Raw genomic sequence first — 21,107 nt, 5'->3', positions numbered from 1 at the left:
TCAAGACTTAAGAGCACTTTTCATGCAAAATCCATAAAGTATTTCACATATGTTAAAAAGAAGCAAGTTTAAACAGGTCCCTGTCTTTGAACTGGGGAAGCATTTACAACTTTTATCAAGGAAGTGTCTAAAATCATTGTCCAGGGTCTAATATCTTTTATTTATTATGCTTTTACTATTTAAGCAAAGTACAATTGTTACTATTAGAAAGCTGAATTTATACCCTATATCTAGCCTGTATGTGTTAGGACCTATGAACAAATATATTAGTCACACTGAATTAAAACAAAGCAAGCATGCTTCCATATCCATGAAAAGCATCTGACAGTACACAAGACTCATCTCCTATTTAGCATCAAGAAACAGAAGTGCTGCAGCGCAAGCCGGCACCGCAGTACAACGTCCATCAGCCCGCACGGCAACGACTGCACGTGCTTTTTTAATTAGTCTTTTAGCGACACGGCACAGACTTCTCCTGCTTGGTCTCCAGCCTTGCTACTGCTCCGGACTCGCAGAAGCAGCGTGGTGCAGTTGGCAGGACTATTTCTTTCCCTAGCTCGCTGTGTGGTCTGGCAATAAGCTGAAGCCTCTGCACTTCTACAGTTTTCCATCTTTTCCATTTAATTATGAGTTTGGGGGCTAGAGTTATTTCTAGTCACAAACAAGTCTCATGCACTGGCATCATGCAACTCTGCTCTCGGAAAGATCCTTTAATAACAATATATGATAAACCAGCGTACCATCAAACAACAGGCAAGGAAAATGACATCTTTCCCTTTTACCTCGTTCCTAATTATGACTTGTTTGAGCCAAAAACTAGACCAGGAAAAGCATCATCAACATGAGTTTTACCTCACAGTAAGAGAAGCAGTATGCATTTACATAAAATTTGTTCTCAGCAATAATGAATAAAGAAGAAAAAAAAAATAGGAGACATTATTCATACAAGACAACTTACCACTCGTTTTTCCCGAAAATCTATCCCTACTGTCGTGATGAATTTTGGATTAAATTTGTTATCAGTGTATCTGTACAGGAACGTTGTTTTTCCAACCCCAGAGTCTCCAAGGGCCAGGAGTTTGATCAGATAATCATAGTCTCCATCAGTCATAGTGCTAATTTTCAGGAACCTATGCAAAGAGAAGAAAAAAAATGGGTTTAAAGAGATCAAAAAACCCTTCTGGTTTGTTTTTGCTTCGTTTACATTTTTGTCCATTGAAATGATGCTCCCTGTAATCAAGGCTGCAAGTTATGTTGGTGTACTTGCTAATGGAAAGAAGCAGTAAAACTCAATTTCAGTTCAGGTGACATGTGATAATTCAATTTATACTTTCAATTTTTTAGATCGGATTGGAAGCTTAGATTGACAGAGTTTGGGACAAAATATTTATTTTTGTTCTGAATATTGCTGTAAGACTTTCTTTTAATGAACACAGATACGAAATGTAGGGCTAAATCCTCCCGCTCAAACTATTCTGCGTTTCAAGAAAAAGAGAAATGCAGAAACAGGCATGAAAAGGGAAATCCAGACATGGCTCGTGCTGGCATGTAGCCGAGAGGGGTCCCCACAGACAGCTCAATATATAAAAATTTATTCTTTATCCAGAGTATCCAGACTTCCATCAAGGAAATCGGACATGCTTTTACATACGTCCAAGATTGGGTCTCTCCTACAAAAACACAAGCTATGTCATCTTCTCTGCACAATTTAGCAAGCTTTGTTGTTCTCAACAACCACCTTAAGGACATGAAGGTGCCAGTTTCTATTCGAGATCTGCTATATCGTCCGGAGGCTCTGCCACACGAAGCCTCCCTTTAGACTGTGCGTTATTCTCTGCAAAGGCTGTGAAATATTGCTGACACTACAAAAACGCATTTGGGCCACTGAGAAGTGTTGGAGGACAGGACAAGAATCGGCAAGAAAAGATCATTAATCGCGTCACCACTTGGCACCATCAAAGGACAGCAGTGGCCACCCGGCCATATCCCAAAGAGATTCCAGAGACTTTGCCCTCTAGAAAAATTATTGTTATTTCAAAGGCAGTATTTCTATTCCAAATTGATCATGTACAAATTCATGTACAAATTTAATAACAGTCTTCCCCACCTTCAACCCCAATAAAATCCTGACAAGCGCACGGGCGCTGTGCTCCTGCTCTTCCCCTCCAGCCGACCAGGACGAAGCAGCGATACGGATCGTGCCGTAGCTGGCCGCAGCCACCTGGCCTGTCCCGGAGCTCCTGGATGCCCAATCCTCCCCAAGTCATGCGTCCTCAGACCTCTCATCGACTTGCCAGCTGCCCAGATGAGGCTGGCTGACGTTCACGCGCACACAGAGAGCATCCACGAGAAGACAGCCAGAAGAAGGAGCCCATGAGAACATTGGGTTGACCGTGGTGATCCAGGACAGGGCTGAAGACACGCGAGCACGCTGACCAGCCATCTCTTTACACTCCTTTTATCCCTTTTCCCCCTCTTTTTTCCCAAGTTTGGTCCTGCCCAAGCCACCGTGATCCCTTCTTTTCCCCACTCTTGGTCCTTCCCTTAAATATCCCATAACAGGTCTCGCGCATTTCCCAAACCCCCTTAAAACATCCTGCAATATGTTCGGCACCATCCCCAAATGGTCTCCCCACTGCATCCCACAACAAGTGCTCTAACCCTGCAGGCAACGACCCTCTCCAGGTAGCATGGCTTTCCGGGGGGGACGTTTCTCGGGGGGCCTCCTCTTGGTGGGCTTCACAGCAGGGACCATCCCCCTCGATGGTTTTAGGAGCAGCCAGATCGGCGTGCCCCGGTTTCACCGAGCCGGTTAGGGGTCCCCTTGCTCCTCTGCTCCTCGGAGGGCCCGTGTTTCGTGTGACTGGGCGTTAGTCACATAACCCGACACAAGAGCGAAAGACCAGACTGGAAGGACCATCTTCAGAGTCCAAGCTCTAAACAGGATTGCATGAAATCATCAGGGCTATGTATTTTTATCTTCAAGGAAATATGGTTTTTTCCCCTAAAAAAAGGCTAATTAAAAAAGTAGAGTAAGCAATTATCCGAAGCTCACTGTTAATACAAGGAAAGAGCTCAAATATAATTTATCCTCTGGTACAACCAGTTGAACACACACCCGCCTTGTTCTGTGAAGCACACAGCAAAAAACCACCCCCAGCCCAGCGCTGCGGATGCCAATTGGAGGGGAAGAAGGAAGAAAAGCAGATGGCAAACCCACAGCGTGGGTTCAGCCCTGTGCCTCGGTTAGGTTGCTTTTTTTAATTGCAAGTCAATTTATTTTCTGTAGGCCAGCAGTAGCCACCTAAGAGTAGTGAATGCCCTCAGAAAAACCTCACAAACGCTTACACTCCTTCTATAGTAATTTTAGGCTGTTTTCTATATGCAGCAGTAAACAAGATCAGCAAAGCCTACCTTAATAAACACTTGTAAAACAAACACACGTCAGGGTAACAAATTCACAAAAAAAGGAAGATTTTAACCAGATCGGCCAGCCCTGCTTCATGCCCTGAGCAGAAGTTCCTTGAGCCAAATACGTGCAGCAGTGACAATTCCTACGGGATTTTCACAGCCCCACGCAGCGGTCGTCCAGTTTTGCCAACCTGCCGAGTCAAGCGACACAATCTCCCTGGGAGGGAGAGCATGATAGAAACGAGGGGCAATTTTCAGCCTTTGGGTCTGCGTCTCGGCTGGCCACCGCGGCAGACGGGCCGTTGGCGAGAACATCCAGCCTCCCACGGACAGAAACGTTCCTCCTCCCACCAACCTGGAAACGCCGTATGCCAGCACGAACCGCTCCAAGAATCACCCACAAAACATCCAACATCAGGCACACATCAAAACTATTTCCCTTTTAGGCATGACTTTTGCAATCAAATACAACTTTGTTGGTTATTCTTAAGAAATATTCTTAACTAATTATGTGTAGAGAACATTCATCGGACTTTTTACTGGCTTGGCCAAATCACACAGCAGAAGAGCAGCCCTTCGCCAGCTTGCTTCCCCAGAATCATCGGTGCTGTCAATATTCATCACTTTTTCTTGTTTTTATTTCCATGCCTAGTCTCAGTCAAACTCAGCTGGATTTAATCTGTAATCCCAGTGCTTCTGCATTTGGAGAGCAAACTCATAATCAGCACTAGCTGGGATATAGCTCTCTTAATACATACAAAACCCCAAAATTAATACCTCCGAAACAAATATCCTTGGTATGCAGGACCTCCCAAGAAGAGGGTGATTTTGTTCCATCTCAGCGTAAGGGAAAAGCACTACCCAAGGCACCAGCTCTAACAGGAGAAGTCCTCACGTCCCACCTCGGACCTGCTCAGGTCCCTATGATCTCCAGGCTGGTCGCCCCGTCTGGGACAAGGACCACAACCACCAGCCTACCGGCTGCTTGGAAAGAGAGCAATCGCCCTTCTTTCCTCTGCCAACGTTTTCGTTAACAGTGCCTTTCCACGAGAAGTTTCAAACTTGATAGGCAAGGTGCTCTACTGGAGGAAAAAGAACAGAAAAACAAACAAACGAAAACCCCAACCAGCTCTTAACCGGTAAAAGCTGCTCTACTATGAAAAGTGTGGTAAATTCTGACTGTTTCACTCTCGTCCCCTCCAATGAGACACTCACTATACTTTCAAATGAAACCAAAACACTGCATTTCAGGCACACCACAGGGCTCCACGCAGGCAGAAAGGGTAGTTTCCCCCTCTTCACGCAGCTCCTCAGAAGTCTGAGGATTATTAAAATCAATTTTTTTCTGGTCAACAAAATAACTGTTCTTTGGATATTTCATTCAATAAATCAGAAAGAGGAAGGCATCTTGGGAAATGATTTTCTCCCCACTTGACTGTATGAAATATTAACTGGAGGCTAGGCACTGGTCCCAAACCTCCGTGCTCTTCAGAGCTGCACCTTCTCCTTGCCACGTAGTGCACACAGGCAAATGTGCGGAGATGAATATTCAGAATTTACTAGATCTGTAAACACTGAGCAAAATTTGCATCAGACTGGTATGACTAAAAAACTATTTCTGTGAGTCTGTCACGAGGAAGCACTTGGCACTTCTACTCCCAGCACCAGCTGCCTCCCCAGAACGTTTCTGCACGTTGGGGCTCCAAGCGCGGCGCAGCCTTCCCGCAGCTCCAGCGCTAACCACAGCGGTCGCTCCCCGCCGTCACCGCTGCGTAATTCTCCGTTCGGAGCCGAGGTCCTCCGGGGACATCACGCCGACTCCACCGCCTCCGTCCTGCACGCCGGACAGGGAAGCGAAACCGCATCACGCTGCACAAAGGTGCTTTATTCCCTCAAATGTGAATCCGAAGCCACCACGTAAATTCGTCCCTGCCAAGGTGAAAGAGCCAGCGCGGTCAGCTATGGACGGAGACGGGGAAAGCGCGCTTCCAAAAAAGATGAGTGCACAGGGGTTTCACAGACCGCACTGGTCTGCTTCCATCACGTTTTCCTAAGCATCTTTACACTCGCAAAGTGCTCATAGTGCAGCAAACCAGGTTCCTGTTCCACAGGCAATTTTGCCATTAAGACTTCAATTTCATTTAGAACGAAAGAGCTAAAATTATTACTTATTGCTAATAATTACTGTTAGATAAACATCTAAATTTGCTTTTAACTGTGTCTGTAATTAACCGAGTTTGGCAATTCTGAATGTTTCCATTTGCCTTATGACAGATGTTAACTTAAATAAATAATATGTACAATAAAAAACATACTCCATAATGTCTGAAACAAAGTTAGGTTCTTAAATGAAGCAGGTTTGGGGTTTTTCTTAAAGAAAAACAAAATTATTGCAAGACAATTTCTTTTACTGAAAATCTGCAAAAGACTTCAAAATTTTCTATTAAAAGGTTATTAACAAGGCATTTTAAGTGAAGAACAATATACTTTCTTTTACTCAACTTTAATTTTAAATGTCTCAATAGATCAAGCTACAGAAGAGAAATAGTCCTGGGTTGCAATGGGAAAGTCTTGTATTGTTCAGACAAAGCACCTCAATTCATGATTTTCCACAATGATATTGGGAAAAAAAGCCTTGTATCTAACTTCTTCACTTTCAGGTTCCCACCATCTTCAGAGCATTTATGGGTTTGAAGTTGTAATACATCCTATGGGAATTAATTTTGCCATAAGTGGGTCACTGTCACCTACAGTGAGGACACTGAGTGCATGTCCATGTCTTCTGCTTTCCGTCCGGCAGGACAGAGTCAACCTGGAGCACACTGGGCTGGTGGATCTCCTCTTTCAAGATGCCAAATAATATTTTCTTCCACTTCTAGCCTGGACAGAAGCGCCCGGCAGCCATGGAGATCACACGGCTCAGGGAGGCTTTTCCCCACAAAAATAGCAATATCAGACACGTGGGCGACCAGAGCGGGAGGACAACGTGGTAGGTGACAACCTGCCCCTTTAGCATATGGGTTATCCCTAACCAAGGGTGGTCTTCCTCGGTGAGCGTGCCAGCCCCTCGCTTGACTCATCCTCCCCAGACACACGGAGCAAGGCCAGCAGGACCTGTCAGACTAAACCTGATTTAAAAAATGCCATTTTGCTGTCTGGGCAGATAAGATTGCCATCTAGACCAGAAGCAGCTTCATGATTGATTATTTTTTCCATCCCAACGTAATGTTCTCTAACTACAGAGTAAGAGATTATTTAAAACGTGGCACTTGTCAGCAGATCCTCCAGAGAGCATTTTCTCGATATAGCTTCAAATAAATCAACCTCACCTTAAGACATTTAGCTATAACCTTTAGGGAGAGGAAGATCTACTACTTTGACACTATGCTTTTGCTCTGCAGCTTTGTACCAAACACTGAATTTGAAGAAAACACACTTTGGTGGACACATTTCACTGCATGCAGCTTTCCACCGCTCAGAGACTAGTACCTCCAACCCACCAGTGCGAGCTTCAGGCCAATGCGTCACTTGGAGCATGCAAAAAATGGGAATTCAAAGCTGGATTTCAGTGAATTTTCCCAACACCCTTCCTGAACTTTCCCAAGAGCATCCTTGGCGGCCGCAGCGGTACCCGACAACGCCAACGCGGTCACCCGCAGCAGCGCTTGCAAATTTTGCTGAGGTTTCTAACCCAGTTTTTACTAATGACCATTTTCCTTTGGCACGCCATAAATTACAGAGAAAGCTACTACTTCTCCTCTGAAGGAAATCCACTCCTGCCTCCATATATTCCCCGGCAGATCAATGAGCAGGTTCATGCGTGTCCTGGAAGACCCACCTCCGAGCACGGAAAGGGACGTAGGGAGAAGAGCTGCAGACCTGATTTTCTTCTTCCACTTGCAGTCTGTTCCTTAAAAATTGGGGAAATGGTAATTAACTGAAATCTAAGTTGCTTTTGAAAAGAAAAATATTTGTGGCTGGGAACAAATTGAAGTCTGAGGAAAAATGGTTTCAGTTCAGAAAATCCTTCTCATTTCAAGATGTTTAGAGGTATATTAAAAACAAAAACTAAGCACGCTAAAATTGTGGCGAACGTAATTTAAAAACATGGCTCTTTAAACATTTTTATCCTCTCAGAATTTGGGAAAGAATGTTTAAAGAAAAATGTTCAAACTTCTGAATGTCAAACTTTACAGGTTTTTAATCTTTACAAGAAAAATCTCCTAATCAAATATACAACCTACTAGATGCTCTGATAATGCTTTTGCTCATTAATGGAGAGTCGCTGAAAGGAGGACATCTTTACATTCATACAAATTGCTTATGGGAATATCATCAAGGAAAAGTTATGCTCCAGAGAGAAAAGTCAGCTCCAGAAATAAGATTTTACTTCCCTTGACACACAATTAGTTAAAAGCCCAACAAAGAAAAATGTTGTATAAATAGCATTAGCTCTGGGAAGTGCAGGATATAAAGCACAGCGCGCATGTTGTACCAGCAGCTGGTCAGCAAGAGATTCAACTCCTCTGCAGCAAAACTACTATTCATTTAAGCTTTAAAAAATAAAATGAAATTAAATAAATAAATAAATAAAATCAGTGATGGCCCTGAGAGCCAACCTGTGGATGACGGTATCAGAGGTACCCCAGGCATATAGAGCAACCATTACTTACTCAAATTGGCCAACGCTGAGCCTATCTGGCTCCCCACCGCAGCGAGTGTCCGGGGGTTTTCGCTTCCTTCCGACTCTGCTGCACGAGGCTGGAGTCCGGCTCCTCCAGCACGATTAGACCCTCACCGCATCCCTTTTTTTTTTTCTGACAGCCTCTAGAAACTCCAGCATCTGATGCAAATGTGATACTTGAATAAAATGCAATGCTGCTCCAAGAGCCTAGCCATAGCCGAAAATACCCCAAATGCATCCAAAAAATCAGGAACCAACGCCGGTCAACCTTCCTTTGGAAAGGTCCTGTGAGACAGGGAGGCATGAAGCATGTTTGACACGCCATCACCAAAAACACCCCCTTCTCATTCCCAAACACCCCACAGACGTTAACTTTCTGATGAATAAAGGAAATCAACAATTGCACGGAGATTTCCCGCGAAGCAAGGCTGGCCAGCCCGGCGAGGCGGCTCCGTGGGAGGACCGGGCGCCTACCAAGCTTCCCGCTCGAGTCCCTTCCAGGAGATGCAAACACCCTCGCTGCGGGCGACCGGAGCCAGGATGTAAAGGCAGTTTTGGAAACGCGTTATTTCTAGCTCCATCCATCCTCCCAAAGACATCGTAAGGGCTGTAGCAGAAAGACTTCCTAATATAAACCAGGGAGAGGTTGGTCTTTGAAATCCTTCAGCTACATCCTTTAAATAGAAATACAAAGCTCTGCAACACGAACAGAAAGCCTCCTCCAGGCTTTTTTAGGAATACCAGGAAATCAGAATATGCAAGGAAAAAATGTGGCTAACGGAAGAAAAAAAAACACCATGAAACACTAAAACCCCTGTATATACATGTACTCAGTAAATCTGTCCCAACTTCCCCAAAGCACCCCAGAAATCCCTGCCACATGCTACACTTTCCAGGACTAACCAGGACAGCAAGACCTCCCAGGTGCCACACTTGCTTTACCCCAATTAGAGCAATTTTAACCATACTCCCAAGAAAGCTCTTCCCCCAGTGTTCTTGTCTATCACGTCTGTTTTAAACCACAGAGGCCTCGGCACGCTTTTTGGAGAGCTGAACTCCAGCCGTCCCTGCACCCTCCACCTCCACCCCACAAAAAAGCCCCAAATAACCTGTTACTGCTTTGCTGAGGGGCAACGTTTATCAGCGCAGGAGTTTCCAGGACAGAGCTCCACACCGATGGGATTATTAACACCAAAGTCATTAAAGCAGTCATGTTAGTCACCTCTTTCCATACCAAAAGGAGGTAGAGGAAAGCGTGGAAGGCAAAGCCGAATGCGGACGGAGAATTAAATTTATGAGCGCATTACCAGAAAGCAGCATCGCAGATACTGTGTGAGCGAGAGGATGTAGGAATGATAAGATAAAAAAACACCCAGTAACACCAGCATCACGCTACGCTTTGTCTGCAATCATCTGCCGAAAAAGCGGAGCCTCGCAGCGGCCACGTCAACGGTCCACAACGAGCCAAACATTTTTTTCTCAAAAGCAAACAACCTGCTGGAGTTACACCGGGAGCCGGCTTTTCTGTTCAAAATCAGGCCTACATAATCATTGTCATATAGGTGCAATGTGCATCAATGCATCACAGATACAGCATTTGCCTGAAAGAAACGTTTTCGGGCGCTGGTGCCTCGCAGCACTTGCATGCAGACAAGTTCAGTCTCCAGCTTGCAAAAACTCCTGGCAAGTCACAGCCACGTCCTACTCGCTTCTAGTAAGCCAGGACATCCTTTGTAACAGGGAAAGGAATATATACAGAACACACTGCATTTTTAAAGTGTTTCTTCAAATAAATGCACTTCCAACTTCCAGACATCCGAACGTATCAGCGATACAAAGGCCTACTCCACAGCACGCTCGTACCGATTTCTGTCAACCCCGTAGTTAAGACGGCCAATTTATCGCCCAGCTACTCGCTGCTGACACGCGGCCCTGCAAAGAAGCCATCAGCACTTTATCTTTCAGACCCCGTTCGGGTCTCAAGGAGCCCACGACGAGCATGCACACGAGTGGGACTAGCAAAACTCGTCCTGCGATGCAAAAATTACTCAGCTATCACCTTTTAAATACGTGGGCGAGCATCAGACATTTCCTACGTGTTATAAACCATCCACTCCATCTCACGTCCCACAAAGATTATTCAGAATAAAGTAAAAAGCATGCTCTAAGCTACCCATACCCGTCAATGTTTGCTAATCACATACCCACAGCCTTGGGGGTCCCTTCTCAAACAGCATCCTCTGCGACCACGGGGCATCGTCCAGGAGGGGAAGGGCAGCGCCGAAACCCCCCCCTTCCAGCCCCCGCGCTACCTCCCGCTAAAGGCTCCACCAAAGCTCTCCCGTAACGCACGCACACCCGAGAGTCACGCTCACATCTGGGAGGCCGAGGGAGAGCAGTGACTAATTCAGTCGTTTTTCAGTACTAACCAATATGGAAAACAAATGCACTACAAAAAAGAAAAAAAAAAAGGCAAAGAAGGCAAAGACCTCGCCCAAATGTTTCCAAAAGCTGTATTAAAAAATTACCCCAGTGCTTTTCCCTGCTAGGCCAAACGCAGGGTAAGAGCTTAATTATAACACAAGGGACCATGTGAACTTCCCTCCCTTCTACCTTTGCAGAAACCTGCTCGGTAAGCGTAAGAGCGGCTTCTGCGCTGCCTGTGCTGCGGTAGGCCGGTATTTAGCGAGTAATCCTGTCTATCACACTTCAATGGCTGCACAAATGTAACTGCTGCTGACTAGAAAAAACTGGTAACTTGGAAAACACCTGCAAAGCACACAAACCAGAGACGGGTTTTGGACAAGGCAGCACGACCCTGCGACCGCAAAGTGACCCAAACGATAAATACTCTAACCCTTTGTTCACAACTCAAAAAGGAGGAGAAAACAAGAGAAAACAGGATTTATAGGAATATTTTAAGCAGGAAGAAAGCCTGGCTTACTGAACAAGATCTCATATAACAGAGTCACACAGTCACCTGTGAAGGAACCCAGAAGTTGAGCACGGACTAACCGCGCCCAAGGAACCACCTCCCGTAAACCGATGGGTAACGGGGTAACAGGACCGCTGGTACAAGCACAGCCACTTCACACCCTACCAACGCGCTCCAACTTGCCGTAAATTCAAGGAGAGACTTTGCACAGCTCTTTGCCGACTTGCTGTTCAGACCCTCTGAGTCTCTCATGCTCATTTGAAGGCAAGCGAAACCCACCATTCATTATGCTACTTATCTGCCTGCGTGTCAGGAAAAAAATAAATGCTGTGAAAATTTATGAGCTAATATAGTTATCTGAAAGACATGCACTGGGTTAGACTTCCCTTTTAACTGCAGCAACGAGATATCATTATCCATACTTCATCTCTCCCTGACCTTATCAAATTCATGTTTTGAATCCAAAACTCATCATAAATCTTCTGTAAAACTCCTTTGACAAAACCCGGCCTTCGCAGCAAAGCGCAGGACTGTTACACCATTTTTCATTACCATATTTCTCCAGATCTCTATTTAAATTTAGGAACCCTGTTATGCTGATGAAGACTCCAAACTGGATGATTACATCTAAAAGACCTGAACGTTTGCCAGCTACTCGTGTTTTTTATAACACCACGCTTCCTCCTGCATACATGAATCAATATGTGCAGCGAACAGCCACCGACAGAATAAAGAGCAAGGGGTGGGGGGAGGAAAGCCAACCCCACATCTAGGAAAGCCTGCCTGGAGCTGGGTCCAGGTCCTCAGATGGTGTGAAACAGCATTGCTCCACTGACAGAAAGCAGTTATTTATGCTGTTTTACAATTAGTTAGTGCAAAGATTAGCTGAGAGAGCTCAATTTTGTTACCGTGGATCCTTTTTAATGTCCTTTCTAAAATAATTTGGGAAGCAGCAGGGGAATGGAGGGCTGAACATGATCAGCCAGGGGCCATCCTTAGCTCTCTAACTGATCCTCAAATCAAAAGCAAACCTGTCTTTTGGAGCATCTTCATGAAGAAGTACAAACGGTGAAGTCTGAACCAGGACTAAGACTAGGAGGATTTCTGTTTTGTACTGCCTGCAGGTTAAGGGCTAGCCACAGTAGAGGAAAAAATAGATGGAAAAAACAGGCATATCAGTGGGCCAGAAACAGCGAGCAGAGCTGTCAAATCTTCCTCTCTCAAGTAACTTCTGAAATGCAGGAGGAAAAAAAAAAGTTCCACTTTGGAACTAAATTTAGGGGAGGGAAGGAAAAGAAAAAGAGGTTTTGAAGATTGCCAAAACCTATCACACAGAAAATGCCTACCTGAAGTATACGGTGGCAGCCAACACCTTTCTTGTGCTCTTGGCTGAGGAGGAGCTGGAAGCTGGAAGCTCTGGAAGCTGCAGCCAAGCTGAGAGCACCAGAGTCAGAGCCTGAGCAAGGAGATGACACTCAAGCAATAGTGAAGATACAACCAGTGCTGGAAGTCTGATCCCAGACGGCTCCTCGTCTGCAGGGGAAACGTGGGGACTACCATGAAATGCGTGCGCTGCAAAGCGAAGAGCAGATTTAGCCATCAGCTTCACCTCAAGCCTGTTTCCTATGGGTACTGCTGGCCACTACATCTGCTATGACCACGATTTGGCCATCCAGGCTGAGGGTCTGGGTGCTGTGCTCAGCCCTGTCCTGTCAGCCCAACTCCTGAGTGGGTCAAGCTTGGGTCCACAACAAGGTGCAGAGCACTTTCAGGCTGTCCCGCACCAGCAAGTCCCAGAGCGCAGCCAAAGTCTGTGCGTCCTGCTGCATCCAGCTCTTCTCAAACCTTTCTGTCTGATGCCTTCAGACTGTCACAGCCACTACAGCTGTGTTTGACAGACACTTCAGCTTCAGCAAGTGACTGCATCCCTCTGCTAAGTGTACAAGCTCAAATGCCACCAGTTAATGCACTGCAACGTCACGTGAAGACAGCACATCTACTCAGACGAAAGCAGCTACCGCAGACCTACGTTGCCTCCAGCTCAGAGCGCTGAGGCCTTGGATTAAAAGGGCACGAAGGACGAGTCCGTACTTCTGCCTTTCAGAGGACTTCGCAGCACAGCAAGGGACAACGCGGAGAGCACGCTGCCACTGTGGTCACCGGGTTGACTAAACTATTTCTAAGCAGCACCAGGCGATTTCTGCTTTTCTTTAGGGCATGGAGAAGTTGCCCCACGAGCCAACAGAGCTAGCTGTCGCTTACGGAGCTGAAACCCATCACTGTCTCACTGACACTCTTCGGAGAAAAAAGGTCTCCCAGTGCTTGAACAACCATGCCCATGTACAATCCTTATCACTCCAGGATGAGCACCATTCCTCTAAAGCAGACAGTCCTTCTAATAGGTATGCCCTTCCTAAAAAAGGGATCTAATTTGAGCTATCACTGTGCAATGGAAACTCTTTCCCTGTCTGACTGTGGATAACAGGAGCTAAACTCAGTGTACGGTGCTTTTCAAAGGCAATTGCTTGTTTGAGGCTGCCCTGTACAGACACCCAATTATAGCCGCTTCCAACCTCATTTAGAAAGAAAAGTAATGCTCCCAGCTCCCACCGGCTTCTTTCAGGGTGGCAGATGCTCAACACTCCCCAGCTGAAACACACCTACAAAGAGGACAGTGATCATCTGTTTCCTACTTCTACTGTGCTTAAATTACAACAAGGAGATTTCAGTTGCACTTAAAGAACAAGCTTCCTAGCAAATCATTAGGGACTCTGGCAAACCCATCCCTGAAGGTCTTCAAAAGCTTAGAAAAACACGGTTTAGACACAGCTGATCCTGCTCGGGACAGGAGCAGGGACTGAGTGCTCTCCTGAAGTCCTGAATCTATTTTGCTATCTTACACAGGCCTCCTGCAAAACAAAACCAGCCAGAAGCAACCTCTGCAATCTTGGCTGTGGTCTTACCAGGGAATACATCTTCTCACAGTGAATAAAAAGTGAAGCTGGTGTTACAGCAGCTTAAGCTATCAGCAGGCTATGCTCTTGACAGGTACATACTTATATACATCACTGGTTTTCCCAAACTCTTCGGGCTGGGTTTTCAGTTCCTTTAACCCTGAGCTTCCACGAGCGTCACAAACTCCCTCGCTGTGCGCTGGGCCTATGCAGGGGGTAATCCGAAACACTCCGGCTTTTCAGTGGCTGAGGAGCAGCTTTGCAAGGCTCTGAGATGCAGAGCCGGCCCTCCTGCTCACACACTCGCTTTATGCCCGATAGCGGGGAAGGGAACAGAGCTCCGCTACAAGCTACGTCTGATCCACGCTTCGCCAGGCACCCTTCTGCAATCTTCGAGGCAGTTTCTCTTTTGCTGATGACCAGGTAAGGAAGAGCTCTGGCACAGCGGAAAGCGAAGGGCTTCTGCTCCACGCTGCTTAGGACAGGCTTGGAGAGCTCCGGGCACTCTGTGCCTCAAACAATGACTGCAGCAACAACAGCAAGCCACAATAGCGGCTGACACCCCCCTCAATATGTTAAGGCAGATTTACATTCCCTGCGCCATTCTGTTTAAATAAAAACGTACAACAGCGATCAGAATGGTTTGGCTTGTCAAATAATCTGATCCTATTTATCATGGCTCTTTAAGGACTGTCAACTGTAAAGAAGGTTTCCCGAGATAGAAAGTCATCAGTTCTAATACACTAGTGGCTTTTATATGTTTAAGTCGCTGCCTTTGAAACAGTAAATTATTTCTTCTTTGTACCGCAGACAATCTTACGTGCACACTGAAGCAATCTGATTATTCCATGAAAGGTTTTAGGAATTTAGGATAAGTCTATTGTGCTGCTCAGACACGCACCATTATCCCAGAAATTTTAACCCCTTAGAATAGCAGAGGGGAAAGTTAGCTCTCTCTTCCCATGGAGGCTACACGAGGGGGGAGAAAAATCTTCGGGTGCCTCCTTCTCCCTCCAAAGGCAACGGCACGCGGGGGATCACAACTCCCAAGTTTGCTTCTCCCTCGCTTTGCACCACGGCAGGGCTGTTTGCACAAGGACACGGCAGCCAGAAATGAGAAAAACAAACGCCAAAGTTTTCACATCGGCTGGCTCTTTCCCTGTCTCTCCAGAAAGAGCCGTTTCTGGCCTCACCCCGATTAACGCTCGCTCAGCCTGCTTCGTGCCAGCGGCGCGGGGCTCGTTGGGCGCAGACGAGTACGTGAGAGGTTTTGACAGCAAGCACGGGGAGCGAAGCAGGAGCTGCCACGAGCAAGATCGGCAGCAAGTTTTATCACTCCACTGCCAGATCTTTCCTGAGACCTACCTCCGCGCCAGGACAGCCGGCTGATGCACGCTGATCTCCGGGAATCAGTCAGTTCTTCAAGATTTAAAAGGAAACAGGAAGCTTAAATCTCCTTTTCTAACATGAAATTTCAAGGTTACATGGTCCACTCTCTGTCAACCACTCCAGAGAATTATTTGTTGCCTGGTAAAACTGCTGTATTTTAGACTACAGAAACTTTCCACGTTTCCACACTGCCTGGTTATTGCAGAATGCCACATTAACCAGAGCAATGCCGAACACTGACCTGGAAACAAACAGTCAAATTCTGGTCAAATCAGGGGGACCTTCAAGGTGGTCAATTCATTTCTTCGGCTTTTATGTGTGTGTGAAGGGATTGGGGGGACGGTGCAGTATGTCAGGCTCCAGCTATTCCCTAAAGCCACCTGAATCATATCCAATCCTGCTGCCTGGCACTACCGAAGGCTGCTTCCCCACGCCACATTTCAACACACAAAATGCAAAACACGGCCCTTCTGTCGAAATTACTCCTGCTTTTGTTCCTCGACGAAAGAAAGAGCAAAACTAAAGCTTGTGCAGGAACCAGCACAACACACACGATCTCCTCTGCAGCAACCCTCAGACACCCACGAGATAGGAGCTTGGAAATCTCAGGCTGCAATGCATGGACGGTAAGAAAAAACAGCTTTTCAGGAGAAATTAAAAAAAAGGTAGCTGCTTCAGATGCAAACTGAGACTACTGGCATGCAGGACTCCCAGACGCACAGGTGAGTATCGTGTGCCATGTTCTCCAGGGCAGTGCGTTTTTCCAAGACGCTCTTACGCCAGTTTTTAGACCGCAAGAGCAGGCGCTCCAGCAGCGCCCAGGCACGCGCTGCGCTCCCCCGCTCGCGCCCTCCAGCACGCTGCAATGCATCGCTGCTTCTCCCAGGACAAAAATAAGCAGCACAGGACGCGAGCTGCCGCTCCGCAGCTGCTCGAGCCTCCCCGACACCCTGGTTTCGCAGAGCCTCCCCGCGCCGCCGCACGGGCATCTCCCCCACATGCTTGCAAGCGTGCAACTCATTTAAGCCTCGGCAATTTTTTCCCCCTATTGCCCAAGGTCCGGAATTATTTCGAAGGAATTTCTGCATGAGGGTTCAGAAGAGGCAAACTGCTCCCGTGCTATCCGTGTACCTGACTCCTCTCCCTCCGCCACCGTCGCGCACAAACACACAAATACTCCGCAGAAGTTGCGCCTGGCTGCAGGTTTAAGGACAAAATGTGTTTCCACCATCACCGCAAGTGCATAAAAAAAGTGAAAGACGCTTCTCTGCAACAACCCGATCTATTAGGTATAAAACACTACTTAGCATACATTAACAATAACAATATTGTTCACAGCATTTCTGAAGCAGCTAAATGTTTAGATGGAAAAGCAGCCGCCGCTGGTGCCCGGGCAGGTTTCTAGCCTCGTCCCCCAGGGAAATCAGGGGGTGCAGCTGATGGGCAAGCCGTTTCGGAAGAACCACATTTGGGCACCCCTGGAGTGAAACGGCATCTTTAAACTCACTTCAGGCTAGCGGAGGAGCACGAAAAGTTAAAAGGGAGAGGAAAAGCGAGGAAAAGCGAGGAAAAGCGAGGAAAAGCGAGGAAAAGCGAGGAAAAGCGAGGAAAAGCGCGCTAGGTAACGGCCGGGGCACCTGCGGGAGCGCAGCCCGCCGCACTTACAGCAGACGGCGGGTTAAGTCCACTCTCAAGCGCAGCGCACGGCGCAGCCGGGCTCCGCAGGCCGCCGCCGCTCTCGCCCCAGGCCGGGGCCGCCGCTGTCGCCGCCGCGGCGGTGCCGGGGCTCCCCCCGCCCAACCCTCCCCGCAGGGGCCGCGTGCGGGGAGCCGGCGGAGCGCGCGGCCGCCTCCCGCCCCCACAGGCGCCCGCGGGCTGAGGCCGGGGGCCGCCGCGGCGCCGCCTCCGCCTCGGCGGCCCCCCTTGCCGCCCTCCCCCTTGCCGCCCAGCGCCGGCTCCCCGAGGGAGGCGGCGAGGGCGCCCCTGCCCGCCCGCCCCCCGCCCGCGGCAGCGCAGACCTGCTCGCCGGCGGCGCCGCGCGTCCGGCCTGGCTGTGGGCGGCGGCGAAGAGCGCGGCGCGGCGCCGAGCACCTCCCTCTGCGGGAGCCGAGCGCCGGGCGGCGCCGCGGCGGAGGCGTTGCTGCCGCGGCCTGGCTGCGCCCGCCCGGCCCCGCTGCCTGCGGGGGAGCGCGGGGGTTTCCTCGCAGAAACACCTCAGATCCCCCCCACGCCACCTGTGTCCACACCGCTTCGCCAGACATTCAGAAACCTGAGGGAAAAATACCCATTTCTTTGGTTTATTTGACGCCTCGGGGCCTCCCCTCCTGTGAGGAGACCGCGCCATGGCGCCGCGAGGCCTCGGAGCGGGATGGCACCTGCTCCCCCGAGATGGCGGCTGCCCCCCGGGCGGCCCAGGCCTCGGTCTCCACGGCCCCAGGAGAAGGGGCTTCCAGGTGGATCTCACCCCCCGTTTGAACCATGCCTTCTCCTGGCGCTTGGGCTTTGGTCCGAACCCGGTGAAGCATTTCGCCGTCATGGCGCCTGGCTTTTAGCTGACAGGCCCCGGCGGTGAAATTAAGGGCCTGAGCAGCATCTTTGCTCTCGTTGAGGTGGAGGGAGAGCCGGTCTCCCAAAACGGGCCCAGGGCCGCCACGTTGCGCCCGGGGCCACCGCCTTGGGCCCAAGGCCGCGCAGAGGGTGCCAAGTCCGGGGGGACATGGGAGCATCAGGGCCAGGCCCTGGAGGGCCTCCAGCCCCCGGGGCGTCTCCTGCGGGCGTTTCTCCAAAGAGCTCAGGGCGGTCCGCTTTCCTTTTGGAGTAAAAACCAATGTTTTTGATTAAAGCCCTCAGGAGGAGGCTTTGGGGCGGATGGCAAGCCCGGCGCCCTCCCCGGACCTGCCTACCACCCTGGGAAATCCCGAGGGGCAGCCGTTTCAAGGGCCTATTTCCACAGCTTTGCTATCTTAACTCAATTTTCGGCTTTTAATCCATCTCCCAGTTCCCACAATTGAATCGGAGCTAGTTAGTCGCTCAGGCTGTGTTTCAAACCCTGCCGACGTGCCGATATTACAATGCCGTGAGGATGGAGCGGGGCAGCTGTAACAGTTCATCAAGTGCTAATCCAGTCACTGCTAATCCAATCACTTGGTGTCACTGGGAAAATCAGTGTTTTGTAACTCAAGTGTGGCTCTTTCTTAAGCATTTTCACAGGGCAGCGCTAAGAATAGAGTAACTTCAGTGAGCTAATGCAGCCTGACAGTGATAATCATTTCTACTGAGGGCTGTCATTACTTCTACACTGACAGGTCCAACGGGAGCTTAATCTTGTTTGGGTATCTGGTCTGTTTCTGGGACACTGTAAATATCTATATTTCTGCTTGAAGCCCTGTGTAACTTTCCGAATCAGCCATCCCTAGTAAAGGCTCGCTTAATGGGACACTTAGTGCAGACAAGATAGATCGGATCCCTCTTTACAACAAAGATGTTCACAAACAAACCAAAAACGGTTTCTGCGTGGTGGGATCTATAGCAAACCACCTGGCAGATAATACACCCTTTACCATTACTCTTTACCATAGCTTGAAATGAGCTTGATGGCTTTATTGCAGACCACTTGAGAAGATTCACAGGACAAAGCAGGATGCGTTCTGCCTCAGTGCATTAGTATTTGTATGAAAAATGGCAATGAAATTTGTACTACACTTCTGAGAACCGGCACATAATACTAGCATGTTTTGGCCAAAAAAATCTGCTTTAAAAATAAGGACACAATAGGAAGGAGAGGCAGAGCTGGGAAAGGATGAGGGAAAACATTACAGAAAAATAAGTGTTCTCATTATGTTATTTACTTATCTCGTCAAGGTTATAGTTTGTTGCCAAATCCTTGGGAAGCAAAACTGTATGTACAAAGAGAGTAACAAATAATTTCACTAGAATGCTGGAATTCACCATAGTTTCAGTGGAGTCTACTGTGAAATTATAGCTTAGCGTGTAATTCCTGCTTTTTGTATGACATTTTTTGTGGGAGATCATTGGTGAGAAGTGATAGGGAATGCTGAGATACCACTGGGGTTAGTAGTGTGCACTTAGGTAGATCGGTACACATATCATCAAGTGAGAAATTAAAAAAGCTTGCTTCCATATTTATTACTGACTTGAATATGAAAAGCTCTGTTGGTATCTCATGATGCCTGGCTGTTTATGGCACGGTAAAATTGTCCTGAACTAGCGTTGCTAAAACCGTGCTAAATTTTTTGTCATCTTTACCTTTTGGTTTGTGCAGTTCTGATCCTAATAGTGACTGAGTGATAGATTTAACCCATCTGTTTTTCATGAAGGTCTCTTGGAACTGCAGTTTGGGGAGTCCTTAACTTGACTGTCCTGCCCCATCTTCCAACCCAATTTTTGTACAAACTGACATCTGTCTCTAATAGCACGAGATGCATCAAAGGCAAGTAGGACAAATAGTGCAGTAGGCAAGGATGAAACACTCTTTTTTCCCCAGGAAGATCTCACCCTAATCACTAGAAACTCTAAAGCATAAGATTGTATAATCTTCCTAAAAAATATCTGTTTAGTATTAGCTGTTATAGCTCCAGTTTAGCCTGCTGGCTGATTTCCAGAGAGAATTGCAGGGCAAGAATTGAATGGAGGAAAGGAAATTCTTTCAAAATCAAGCAGCAAAGAGGCAAAGGGAGAAAGCAGGGAGCAGGGCAGCAGGAGAAAGCAATGAGCAGAAGAAGTAGCTTCAGGAAGGAAAAAGGAGAGCAAAGCGCAAGTGGGAAAAACAGAAAAATGGAGAAGGGAAGGAAGATAGTGTTCATCCCTGTATGGCACTGCGCTGTGCCTGACCCCCCTACTCAGCTGGCATGGTTTTATGTCCACACTGATGCAGCTTTCCACAGCTTCTTGTGCCCCTTGCTAAGGCCGCTGCTACCTGCCGCTGACTCCCTGCGCTGGGCGATGCATGTGCTGCACTGATGGGCAGAGACTGTTCTTGCTACACAGGGAATTTCAGCAGGGTACAAAATTCCTTAGAAGATGTAGCTCTAGCCTTCAGAGGGGCACGTCAGCTGGTGATAGTGGTGATTTGCTGGGAGTTTTTTAATAATTAGATGAAAATAAATTCACTCTCCAGGCTTTAATATAAAACATGAGCAGCTTGGAAACAAAAGGTTGAGTTTCATAACCAACTGGCATATGCAGGAACCCTCTGCTATTATTTTTTCTATTTTTGATTCTGTGTCCAGAGATACCTGCAAAAATAGAACAGCTGCAAGTAATCTTTCCTGATCCTGGGAGGTTATTCTGGCCGCCGTTCCTGTGTCTAGGACCGTTTTCTAGCACTTCTAACCACTTAGGTCTGTGTAAATGGTTTCTGCACTTCCCTCAGGTTCGTTACTGGCAGTGTGTTTCCAAACGGTACTGCCACTGCTGTGAGAAAAAGAGTTTTTCTGAGCATCCTCATTCTTTAAGTGGTACAGCAAACAAATAAGTCGTCTTACTGATGTTGCTCACATGCTTTTAAAAAAGCACCTTCCATGCAGACCAGAGTCGTTCAGTTTAAGATCAAAGTGGTTGCCAGCTTTAGCTGTTGTGACACTCATCGATTGGTCCTTGTTGGTCTGTTTGCCACCGTCTCCGCCGGTGAATACCCAGTGCGCATAGACGGAGGAGATCAAACCGTCAGCAAACATCTCTTTGAGGCCTGGCGTCTCACCACGCAGCTCCCACA

The 21,107-nt window shown here is 47.8% G+C and overlaps 1 protein-coding gene across 4 annotated transcripts in view; it reads right to left on the bottom strand.

Moving 5' to 3' along the window:
• The window catches only part of LOC135325029 (ras-related protein Rab-27B), a 30,160-nt gene extending 12,625 nt beyond the window's left edge, over window positions 1–17,535 (bottom strand). The window contains exons 1-2 of one of the 4 annotated variants that reach the window (XM_064502391.1): window positions 17,392–17,535; window positions 959–1,130 (exon numbers count right to left, since the gene is read on the bottom strand). In XM_064502391.1, the coding sequence (XP_064358461.1) occupies window positions 959–1,111 (153 nt within the window). In that variant the 5' untranslated portion in view covers window positions 1,112–1,130; window positions 17,392–17,535. Of the gene's footprint in view, window positions 1–958; window positions 1,131–8,084; window positions 8,177–12,376; window positions 12,512–17,038; window positions 17,327–17,391 lie in introns of those variants that run through there. The other 3 variants (XM_064502392.1, XM_064502394.1, XM_064502393.1) reach the window with 3 other exon arrangements.
• Between the last annotated feature and the right edge of the window lie 3,572 nt (window positions 17,536–21,107).

This window comes from Dromaius novaehollandiae, chromosome Z (assembly GCF_036370855.1).
Source record: "Dromaius novaehollandiae isolate bDroNov1 chromosome Z, bDroNov1.hap1, whole genome shotgun sequence".
Taxonomy (NCBI): domain Eukaryota; kingdom Metazoa; phylum Chordata; class Aves; order Casuariiformes; family Dromaiidae; genus Dromaius; species Dromaius novaehollandiae.
Note: the sequence above shows the minus strand (reverse complement) of the source record. Positions and strands in the feature narration are given on the sequence as shown.